Source organism: Bos grunniens, chromosome 23, assembly GCF_055505025.1.
Source record: "Bos grunniens cultivar Pamir isolate PY7600 chromosome 23, Bosgru_T2T1.0, whole genome shotgun sequence".
NCBI lineage: Eukaryota > Metazoa > Chordata > Mammalia > Artiodactyla > Bovidae > Bos > Bos grunniens.
Genome location: NC_141187.1, coordinates 24,353,864 through 24,366,530, shown reverse-complemented (window position 1 = coordinate 24,366,530; position 12,667 = coordinate 24,353,864). Strand labels below are relative to the sequence as shown.

The 12,667-nt window shown below is 39.4% G+C and overlaps 1 protein-coding gene across 1 annotated transcript in view; it reads right to left on the bottom strand.

The window, feature by feature from the left end:
- Nucleotides 1-3,911: 3,911 nt before the first annotated feature.
- Nucleotides 3,912-12,667, bottom strand: part of TFAP2D (transcription factor AP-2 delta) — a 58,837-nt gene continuing 50,081 nt past the window's right edge. The window contains exon 7 of the mRNA XM_086370754.1: nt 3,912-4,671. Within this exon, the coding sequence (XP_086226880.1) occupies nt 4,452-4,671 (220 nt within the window). The 3' untranslated portion in view covers nt 3,912-4,451. The remainder of the gene's footprint in view (nt 4,672-12,667) is intronic.

Here is a 12,667-nt window from a genome sequence, read left to right as displayed (position 1 = left end):
GCTCTGCTGCCTGCATCCACTTGGTCCTTCCCTGAGGCAGTATGGGCAACTTGTTAGGTGCCCTTGCAAATGGAGGGAAAAAATAACCAGAAATACAAGCAACATCAGTTAGTCTTCAAAAATCACATCCTGCCCTAAATGTTTTTAACTTACCCAGAACCGTAAAATCTCCTATTTCTGGTTTCTACCTTTCCCTTCCACCTTTACAACCCCCTCCTTGATTTCCCTCCCTCCCCACAATCTCCTGGACCTGGGTCTGGTTTGTGTCGGAGTAACTTGAGCACATTTACATCAGGATGCTAACCATATTCTAATGGCTGGGATCATCATAGGAGACCGCAAGAAACCCTCAAGAAAAACACTTAATCCCACCATCTTCAGTCTCTCAGACAGAGCCTGACATATATAATAGAAAGGATTCAATAAACTGAGGAGATAAAAAGTATGGTTTGTCCCAACTCTAAGTATGAATGACAACAACTAATACTCAAGTAGCAGTAGCTACGCCCCTGCTCTTGGCAATTTGGATATGTCAACTCTTTGATTCAGACAGTAATTCTGTGAATAGGTATCTATTATTATCCTTATTTTACAGATGGGGAAGTGGAGACACAGAAAGTTTCAGCAACTTGCCCAAGATCACACAGAAGCAAACGAAAGGTTCATGATCTGAACCCAGGTAATTTGGCTTTAGTCACTATGCTCTTAGTCACTATCTCAGGCCACCTCTCATATATTGACTTGGCTTTCATAGGGAGATGGCATATTCATTGTGTAAAAGATGCTGATACATTTAAAAAATTACTGGTCAAAAACACCTCCAAAGAAACCCAAAAGAAAGAAAATATAGGGCAATGGAATTACATTGCTTTACTCATCTTAACAAGGATAATTCATTGACACGTTTACTTTAAAAGCGCCAGATGACAGGGTTTGGACGCTGATCTATGCTAAAGGTCATGTTTGGTCTTAGACACTGAAGAGAACACACCCTCACAGATGGGAAAGAAAAAAGGAACTACAAAACTAGAAAGAATTACCCTTTTTAAAAGCATCTGGAAAGAAGGATGCAGGAGAATAGACTAGATATTTTTCCTGTGCTCTGATCTTTCCAGAGAAGAAAATATAGAATAATTCAGAGTTTACTTTGAGAGAACCCTAAACTTAAGTTAAAAAATAACTCCAGTGAAATAACCATGGAAACGGCATTTAAATTGGTTACTGAAATGGCTTTAAAACAAACATTTCTTTTTGTGGGAGTTTGGCTCAATCTTTCACAAGTTTATTAATTCTAATAATGGCACCCCCTCCAGTACTGTTGCCTGGAAAATCCCATGGATGGAGGAGCCTGGTAGGCTGCACTCCATGGGGTTGCTAAGAGTTGGACACGACTGAGTGACTTCACTTTCACTTTCCACTTTCATGCATTGGAGAAGGAAATGGCAACCCACTCCAGTGTTCTTGCCTGGAGAATCCCAGCAACGGAGAAGCCTGGTGGGCTGCAGTCCATGGGGTCACACAGAGTCAGACACAACTGAAACGACTTAGCAGCAGCAGCAGCAGCAATGACAGGTTTGGACAAAATGCCTGGGCCAGTAATAGTTAATCTAGAAAGCTTTTTCATTGCTTTCTTACTAAAACACTGAAAATCAGATTTTGGTGAACTTTCTTCCTTTGCTATAAATTATGATACTGATAATGATGATAATTTTACTTCTGTGGACATTCTGATACTTACCTTGTTGCTTTTATTGTTTTATATTAAATGCACCTAATTGCAACTAATGTGATAGAGTGGAAATATTTTCTTACTCAAATAAAAAGTGTTATCCATAAACTACCTTGGAAGAATCCAGCCAGATTGAAGCAATGGGTATCAAAAAAAAAAAAAAAAATCAAAAGTAAAAGGTCCTTTGGCCCATTTTGGACAAAGAACACACACACATTCATTTACTCATTTATTTAAAAAGTGTTGAGTACCTATTATATACAAGGTAAAAGTTGGCATGTTAACAATGTCTATTAAATATGATAAATAATTACTCTGAACATGACCAGTCCATTGATTCATTTATGTCCTAATGGCTGGTTAAGTTAAATGATGGGTGCTGTCCATTTAAGGTTCTGAAGACACCCAAAATCCTGGTAAATAATATGCACTGTAGTTATAGTTATACTTCTGTTTCCAAAGTTAATAAATATAACACCCCAATGAGGTGTTAAGAACCTCAACTAGTTACATCTATGGGTGAAGTAAGCTGGTACTATAAGCCGGATCTAATTTTTTTGTCTGATTATGGGTGAACATTTGACATGGTATATAACTACATTAAGCACCTAGCAGATATGCATATCAAAATGCCATATTAAGTACATATGTATGTTAATAATAAAAGGAATAAAAGTCAATGTGGAAATTTCATTAAGGAAATAAGTAGCCCGCATTATCTGCATATAGCTTTCCTACTACTTATTAAACTGAAATAGTCATCATTTTTTGTTTCATGTATATATTTTACAATATGGGAATTTTCATGTAAAATGGAATCAATTTATTTTGTGATGAAATTTGGAACTGCAGCAGAATCTCAGCTTTTATTCTATTTTATTAAAAAAATTTAAAGCCATGAATAACGGTAAGATTTTAAAAAATGGAACTAGAGAAACACACGAAGTCACAATGCATTACTTTTACATTTTCTTTAAACTCTTCTACTGCGTTAACTATAAAACCGCTTTATTATAGAATCCCTTATTAGGGTCTTTTGTTAACGGAATTTAATCTAGAAAATTTAAATATCCATTGGTTATGTTCCTCTTTTCTGTACAAGATTGAAGATAAAAGTTAAATGATTTTAAGAATTATCAGGTAAAAAACATTTTCTTGTGATCTCTTGATGAAAACTCTCAAGCAATTTCCTTTCCATTAAAAATAATAATAATATTCCTTATGGGGTTATACTGTGGCCGAGACTTTCTGAAAGTAATTGATGTATGTTAACGAGAGGAGAATATTTTCATGCTAAACAATGTCAGAGGTTCACGTGTTTTTTAAATGATATTTTTCATTGATGATGACCTACATTTTTATTTGCTTACAACTTTGAGAACTGTTAACAGTAGAAAGGTTAGTACTATGTGGTGCCAATTAGGTTTCTCTACACATTCAGGTTTTAATGGACTGAACTTTCATTCAATTAGCCCCTGGACTTTGCAGCCAGGAACCTCTTGTTTTCAGTGTTTTAACTAAAGGACAATAAGGCTTAAGAACAAGCTATGAAAAAAGGAAGCATCTTAAAAGCAAAAGTCTTCTCTGATCACTGTGTTTTCGTTTTCTTTATTGAACACAGACCTGAATGCTTTGAGCCTCTAAAGGTTTAGAACACAGCTACTGGCAGGTAGAAGAACGACAAAGGCAGAAAAAGAAGAGCGGCTGTCATTATAACCACACAATCATTGGCCGCCAACACTTCGAGGGGCCTCCACGAGTTCCCTGGGCTCCTCTCCTGTCTCTGAGGGGCAGGGCTTCCTGGGCAGTGCTGTTCCTATTCTCATGCTTTTCCAGGTGAGACACTACCACAGCTTTTCTTTGGAAGCCTAAGTAGCCGAGCTACCCTTTCCTATATCCATCTTGCCCTGACCCGCTATGTGCCGTCTGCTTCCTTAAACTGTTAGGCTGGGGATGTGAGGAGATTGGATAGAAGAGGTCATCTCTTATCTCTTAAACATTCTGCTGAGTCTTTTCTTTTAAAAAATTGGTCTTAGGATGGGGTGGGAATAATCACATGAAGAGGGGATAGAGTTTTCTGGAGTTTTTAAATACCACCAAGGCACTGGTAGTTAAGTGGGCTAGCGGTGACCAAGATTTTAAAATTGCTGTCAGTTCACAGGACAAAGATTCATGAATGCCCTTTTCAGTTCCCAAAGCATTTATTGATGGATTGATCGCCAAATTGGTCTATTTAGTGGAAAGAGGCACTCTTTTGTTATAGGGGATTAAGTGGAGAAAGACGGGCACTGTGGGCGCTGGTGGTGGGTTCCAGTTTGGTCATGCTTTCTGATCCCTAACTACAGAGTTGGATAAGAAAGTGCATCAGTTAGATGTGAAAAAGCATGTGCTGCCTCTCCAAAGTCCAGAAGTGCTTAAAAATTGTGATGTATATAATTTGGAACAATAAATTACGTGCACAAAAGGAGTTTATCATAACATAAATTAAAAAGTGACAACTTTATCACACAGTTACACTGCTGTTTTCCTTTTTTTTTGTCTTTTTTTTTTTGATTTTGTCCTTTTTTGTTTCATTTTTCATTTCCATTTTTGTTTTTTTTTTATGGAGGGCTGGGGGAGGGCAGAGATTTTGTCCACTGAAGATTAATCACCCTCAATGATATATAAATTAGAAAAAATATCAGCAGCAAGACTCTCTGGAAATAGATTCTGTTTGATGTAGTTAGTCTGTCTTTTCGGTTTTGCCCTCTTTCACGGCGGCCTCTGAAGTTTTCCGCAGGGGGGCTTTCTCCGAGGTGCCATGTCCTTGGCCAGAATCTGCTGCTCCACCATTTTTGTGAGTCGTGTGTTTTTCCAAGTAGTTCAGCATTTCACTGAGGACTGTTTGGAAAGTGCTTAGGGCTGCACATATTGCTGGGGTCCCAAAGCCATGAGTGATCAAACTGGAAATGAGAAACAGTAGAAAAAGAGATGAGCAATTGGCAGTACATGGGATAACAAATCATCCCTCCCTCTCCATTTAATCTGGAACATTACATTAAAAAGCATTTATTATTCCTAAATGGTGCCAAGCATGGTGGAAGGTAGACGCAAGTCAATGCTCTGAATGATAAGAATTTTAGGTCTATTTGTTATAATATGTCATTAATAGACTTGATTGTTGTTGTTTAGTCACTGAGTTGTGTCCCATGCTTTTTTGACCCCCATGGACTGCAGTCCGCCAGCTTCCTTTGTCCATGGAATTTCCCAGGCAAGAACACTGGAGTGGGTTGCCATTTCCTTCTCCAGGGGGTCTTCCTGACCCAGAATTGAACCTGTACCCCCTGCACTGGTGGGTTCTTTACCACTGAGCCACCAGGGAAACCCTGATAGACTTGGTAGGCACTAATTATTAGCAATTCCAAGTGTTTGACACATGCCTTGACTCTGCGTCTCTATACCCTTAAGAAAGCCAGTAAATACAACTTTCTATTGTGAGAATCATTGCTTTTAAGAATGGCACATACACTTACATAAGCAGAGATCACACAATAAGAGACCAAAAGTGGCTGAGTGTGCCTGACGGTTAGCTGTTCCTCTAACTTCATTTTTCTTTTCTTCAAAGTTATGAAGTTTTATCTGAGCATAAGGCATCCTGCTGGAGGCCACATTCCCAAGCTTCCCTTGCAGGTAAGTTGGACCCAGGACTAACCTTTCCACAACAGACCAAAAGAAGTGATGTTTGCAATTCCCATCTGCTTAAAATGAAAGGTACTGCCCTCTACTTTCTCTCAAAATAGCCATGCAGCTGTGCAGATATGAACAGAACAAGATGGCAGGAATCTACTCATCTCCTGTCTCCTATCTCTTTTCTGGGGTTTCAGCAGGTAATTAATTCACTAATAACCATAACTAATGAGTCATGTAGGGAGGGCTGTGGCAACCTCAGCATTGGTAGCCCATCCAACCGTAACAAACATCCTCTCTAGTTGAACAAACACCTAAGTGTAGATTCATTCTTTCTGCAAACAGAACCCACCCAGATTATTCACTTGTGTCTGTTGTTCCTGAAGTGACATTGTCAGGTTGCTCCCCATTACTCATATCTTATAAAATATAGAAAAACATGTTTGATGTACATCTTGCACATGTTATTATATCCATTTATCTATAAATAACATGGCTGATAAATGGTACATTTGATAAATGAAGTCGTTAACTACTTACAAGCCCTAGTTGTTATAGTTATTGTGACGTTGTACTTAGTCGCTCAGTTGTGTCCACCTCTTTGTGACCCCATGGACTGTAGCCCTCCACGCTCCTCTGTCTGTGGGGATTCTCCAGGCAAAAATACTGGAGTGGGTTGCCATGCCCTCCTCCAGAGGAACTTCCCAACCCAGGGATTGAACCCAGGTTTCCTGCATTGCAGGCGGATTCTTTACCAGCTGAGCTACCAGGGAAGCCCACTGTGACATTAGCAATTTTAAAATCAGATAGTACTATCCTTCACAATATGTTAGTTTGCTAGTTATCCTTCTTTAGGTATATAATCTTAAGGGACAAAAATGACAAGCTCTTAAAATATTGCAAATGATGAATTTAGGATCAAGGCAGCTACTGATATGCCTCAATGGTGATAATAGTAAGATCGAGCACATGGAGTTATTGCTTATATTAATACACACAAAGGAGTCTGGAGGATGCCAGACTATTAGGAAGTGTTTCAGCAAATGGTAGAAATTGTTGGCTGTGGGATGTTCATGGTGAGGGTGAATTTTTCTGCATGTCCATTATATTTTACAGGTTGCTACTATCTTTCATGCTGGCATTTTACAAAGCCTACCCTATGCCTAAGTCACAACTAACATACATTAAAAAGAAAAAAAACCAGACCTCAGTCACCAATTATTTAGAAAACAAGACTGGTTAATGCTTGGGTAACTATATACACCAAAGTTTGCCTTTTATGAGTAAGGCATCACCATTGTTGAAGCATATACATATACATATCTCACATTGCTGAACAGGAAAACTGACTTCAGCTCCATTTCTACAATGATAACAGTTAGAGGGGAATCCAAATGTTTTAGAATTTATCAGGAAGACAGAACATAAATGGAGTTGATTAAAGTGGTAGAAGAATTAATCATGGCGGCAACCGCATAAAGAACAAATGAGGCCATCTATTAATGTCTAGATGCTTGGCCCTGAGCTCAAACTATTTGGTTGACCAAAAAATTCGTTCAGTTTTTTCCACAGGATGTTATACATGCTAACGGGATACCTCTTTTCTCATGCTTTATTCCTGTTCAGGGCTCCTTGTACCATTGAAAGTGAAAGTGAAAGTCACTTAGTCCTGTGCGGTGTCTGACCCATTGTGACCCCATGAACTGTAGCCCACCAGGCTGCTCTGTCCATGGAATTCTCCAGGCAAGAATACTGGAGTGGGTTGCCATTTCCTACTGCAGGGGATCTTCCTGACCCAGGGATCAAACCAGGGTCTTCTGCACTGCAGGCAGATTCTTTACCATTTGAGCTACCAGGGAAGCCCATTAGATGAATTTATTTTCCTCTCTATTGCCATGTCCTCTCAGTTTTGACTCCTCTTTCAGAAATTACAGAATTTAGTTCCACTTGGGTAAATATTAAGGTTAGTAGCCAATATCTGAGTTCTGACCATATGCCAGGCTGTGTTCTGAGTGCTTTCTTCTGCACCTCTGATATAATCTGGGCAACAACTCTAAGAAGTATTATTATGTCCATTTTACAGATGAAGAAACAGATACTCAGACATATTAAATAATTTGCCTGAGAAATTCTGTATTGACTCTGTGCTTATTTACATTCCTCTCAGGCTGTGGGTGTGTTTATGACTTCATTTTGAGAAATCAGTCTATTGGCTGTTTTTGCTCAACTTCTCTAACTGAGCTTTGTTCTATGGGCCGGCTCATAGCATGAAAGATCATTCTTACTCATTTTCCTGTTTAAAGCTAGGATTCTAAAAGGCCAACTACAGGAACTTTCCCGGTAGTCCAGTGGCTAAAACTCTGCTCCCAATGCAGAGGGCCTGGGTTTGATCCCTGGTCAGGGAACTAGGTCACACATGCTACAACTAAGCGTTCACATGCCTCAACTAAAGATCCCACGTACAGCAGTGAAGCTCGAAGACCCTGCACACCACAACTAAGACCTGGTGCAGCCAAATACATAGATAAAAATAAATATTAAAAAAAACTTTTTTAAGGCCAAGTACAAAGTAGATGGGTCTACATAAATGCTCTACTTCTCCATGTTGACAAGAGTGGTTGCCATAATGAAAGATTCTCAGGTTGGCATCCCTCCTTGGCTGATGGTCTTTCTTGCTTCTAAAATCTGTACCTGGTCTTTTGTAAGCTGCATTGTCCCATGTGCCCTGGGTTGAGAACTCTTTGCACAGAGTCTTCACATTGCCTTTGACCTTAGGCACTGTGTAATTTGTGGGAAGTTACAAAGAGCCTTGTAAGATGGTCTGATGAAAACATCTGCAAGTTTCTTTCCAACTCTAAGCTGCAGTTCACTGGAATAATGCTTATGGTGCACTTCTTAAAACCAAGGACATGACAGAAGGTTATGGACATTGAAAAACCACTTAGCTCAACAGAGAAGTCTAAAACTCGGAAATATTCGATGTAAGAAAAGGAAGGATCTGAGGTGTTATCTTCAAAACAAAAAATATAATGTAAATGTTAATTTCCTTGATTTCACACTACCTGCACATCAAAAAATATGCATGGAACATTGCATAGGATAATGCTAAATACAAAGTATAGCTCTGTTCTAGCAGTGTTCAGTGAGGTTTATGAACCTAAATAATTAAAGTAATCCGATACTGTATGAGAATCACAGAACAAAGTGTAAAATCAGAGGATGATTAAAACAATTTCTGGGGACATCCATGTTTTTCTTTTGGCCCCAACCATTTTAGAAAAATAGGTATATCTCTCATTTACAGTGACACGCAAAAAGGAGAAAAGGAATAATGTAGAGTCTACAGAAAAACATGAGAAAAATGGAAAGATGAGGCTGATTTTCAGTCCTAGACAGAAAATAAAGTCATGTGTAAGGTAACACACCATAGTCAAATCTTCAAAATCTTTGATAAGGCCATTTTTTTGCCCTTAGAAAATATTTTTTAGCCATAGATTTAACGCTTAAGTTATATTTGGCATTTGCATCTATTTTATCAAATTAATACCAGAGAGCATTTCACAAGTAAATATTACCTGGGCTAAGTAGCAGCCATGATGGCTTGAAGTAGGTTATCAAAATATAAAAGTCTTTATAAATTCATATTCATCTAAAAGTTTGCCCTCAAGTAGACAAGTGAGAAAGACAACCAACATTGTGCTAGATGTTTCTAGCACATGCCACATTTAACACATTTTGCTCAACCCTGGCAGACAATACAAAGGTTATATCAGCTTTCTTAATGTGTTTGCATTTTACTGCTCTCCTTTCTTCACTCTTTATAATCATATGTTCTATTATTTTATTTTTGAAAGGCTTATCTCTTCTCTATCTTTAAACCTACAATGGTCATTCCCACTTGTGTTTGTTTATCCTCCCCCCCCTTTTTTTTTCCAGCCAATCTAAAAACCACTCACCCTTCAAAGCTCCTTGGATAATATTGAAAAAAGGAGTTAGTTTCCTGGTCCCCTGATTAAGACATTGAAAAGGATATGCTTCTACCAAAGGACAGAAACTTGCCAAAGTGATGAGAAAACTTGAATTCTGAAGAGAAAGGAGTAACATTCCCCACCCCACCCCCACCCCAAAATATAAAACTAGAGCCCAGAGAACACAATGAAAAGAAAAAAAGTGAGGGCAAGATCTCATCATCAAAGAGGAAGCTATATGGAGCCATATCAGTTACAGCATAAGTGATCATCCAAGTTTCCACTTTGACCATGCCTGAAAAGGCAGTCATGGAGGTCCTCCAGTGCCGGCAGGAGGGCCTGGGCTCCTGAGGCTCCGAGGGGAACAGCAGCCTCCAGGTTCTGCCCTTGCCCTCAGGTTTCTAGAGACTTCTCAAAGCTACTCCTCAACTCTGGAACCCCTCTTTCCGCTCTGTGTACATAAGCTGTGAACAGATACCAGCTCTCATGCGTACACGTGTGTCTACCCAATGCAGGGGAAGATGGTGCTCGTGGCTTCCTCCAGGCAGCCCTCAACCCATCACTCCCTGCAGGGCCTTGGCGTTTGCATGGCCCCTGCTTGAGGCCTGAGCCTTCCTGCTCTCAGCACCCTGGGCCGCGGGCTGCTCCCAGGCCGGGCCCTGGTCTCCCTTCTGCCTCTGGCTGGGTTGCCTGCCCTGGCCAAGTGAGTTCTGACAGTGCCTCCCCTTCCTGGGGCCTTCAGGAAAAGTATTTTTACACCTCTCTCTCTCTTCCTTTTTTATTCAACTTGTTAATAAAGAGCTTGTAGTGAGAAAAAAAATTAATATAAGATTTAGTATATTAATATAAAATCTATATTAACATAGATTTTAAGTGGCAAATAAGATGTTAAATGTATCTCCAACAATCTGTGGCTTGAATTCTTACTGTAAACTGGTAATCAAATGTTAGAGTCTAGCCTTCAAAAAACACAAAATAGAACCAAACCACCAGCCAACAACAACCAAAACAAACAGGACTGAGCGGGGCACTAATATTGTCAACCTGCACTCTCCTTGGCTCAGAGGTTAAAGCGTCTGCCTGGAATATGGGGACCCAGGTTTGATTCCTGGGTCAGGAAGATCCCCTGGAGAAAGAAATGGCAACCCACTCCAGTACTCTTGCCTGGAGAATCCCATGGAGGGAGGAGCCTGGTAGGCTACAGTCCATGGGGTCGCAAAGAGTGGGACACGACTGAGCGACTTCACTTTCACTTTCACACTCTACTTGACATTGTCTGATTGCCACCATTTGGGTATTTGTCACTTCCAGGAGGCAGAGTCTTGAGGGAGAGGAGGCAGGACCCCCATGTATGGAATAATTGAGTTAACAAAGACTAAGGTTTCCTTGGTTTCGTCCAGGAGTCTCTGTTACCCCAGCCTGTAGAATTTAATTTTTTTTGGTTGTGCTGGGTCTCCATTGCAGGCACACAGGCTTAGTTGCCCTGAGGTATGTGGTATTTAAGTTCCCCGACCAGGGGACCTGTGTCCCCTGCATGGAAGGTGAATTCATAATCACTGGACCACCAAGGAAGTCTAAGACCTGTAGTTTGAATTTCTGTTCCAAGAATGAGGAAGAAGAACAATACAGAGACAGGCTTAGGTGAGGGAGTACTATGTTAGCAAGTGAAGGATTAAGAGGTAATTAAGATACTCTGCTTTCTTTTCAAAGAGGTTAATCTTTAAAACTGGCAAGGGTATTAGTGGAACTGCAACTTTTTTTTTTTTTTTAAAGTATAGGAAACTCCTATTTAAAGATAAAACATAAGTGTTTGTTTCTGAGACATTCGAGTGGCTGAGTAACCTTTGAAAAATTATAGAAGATGGAACAGAAGTAGTGAAATAGAATACTCCAATACACTGGCCACCTGATATGAAGAGCCAACTCATTAGAAAAGACCCTGATCCTGGGAAGGATTGAGGGCAGGAGGAGAAGGGGACGACAGAGGATGAGATGGTTGGATGGCATCACATGAGTGTGAGCAAACTTAAGAAGATAGTGAAGGACAGGGAGGCCTGGCGTGCTGCAGTCCATGGGGTTGCAGAGTCAGACACCACTGAGCGACTGAACAACAGATACCTTAATAATCAAAGCAGGGGGGGAAAGAGACAGATTTTAGAAATTCTAGGTTATTAAATTACATTTAATTAGTCCCATAGTAAATTTCTTATAATGAGATATTTTTAAAAATCATGTATACCTAGTTTGAATTTACATACAGTAATACTAATCCTTTTTAGGGATGTAGTTTGTTGAATTTCGACAAACTTACAAAGTTGTGTCATGACTACCATTACCCAAAACATTTTCTTGTAATTCGTTTTGGTCAATGACACTTTTTTCATCCCAAGATCCTGGGAATCAGCGTTCTAATTTCTATCTATATAGTTTTTACTTTTCCCCTGAATGTCATATAAATTGGATCATGAAGTCTACAGGCTTTTATCACTGGCTCTTTTCCCTTTGCCTAATAATTTTGGGATTCACCCAGATTGTGGTGTTTATCAATAGACAATTTCTTTTTACTGCTGGTAGGTTTTCCATTAAATGGAATTATTGCAATTTGTTCATGTAATGAATACATCTAAGGGGCTAATATTTTTTTAAAAATATAAGTGATCACTACAGTGTTGCATGGGTTCAGTAATAATAATTGAGTTAACAAAAGCTAAACGTTCCTCAGTTTCCAGTGGAATGCCGCAAGACTCTCATTAATCCTACTCTGCTCCACATCTTAATTGACAACGTGATTGACAGCATCATGGATTTGTAACTTAATGGCTGGCATTAGAATAGAGAGGAAAATTGCTGCATTGGATAACAGAACCAAAGTTCTGAAATACCTTTACGTGGTAAAAAGCTTAGTTGGTGGGCTAAATCAATGATGTGAAATTTAGGAGAGATTAAGGAAAACATCTCCTTGCAGTATATTGAGAAAAGGAGACAGCTGACTCGAGCAATTTTCAGGGAAAAGGCTCACCAAACAGTAAGTCAAACCAAAAAACGAGGGTCAAAATGGGAAGTTTGGATGCTAGCTAGTCAGGCTTATAACTACATTCACCTTGAACTGTTTTCTAAGTAGATTCCAGCTCATTGATTTAATTTTCCCACGACTAATTTCACACTGAGGAGCAGACAGGTTTTGACAACTACCTACTGAGAAAACCCAGACTGTTGTAGTTTACAGCACCCAATGTTCCAGAAAATGTAACTTATATTTAACAGTCATCTTCTTAATTTTACTCATGGTTTTAAAAACCCCTAT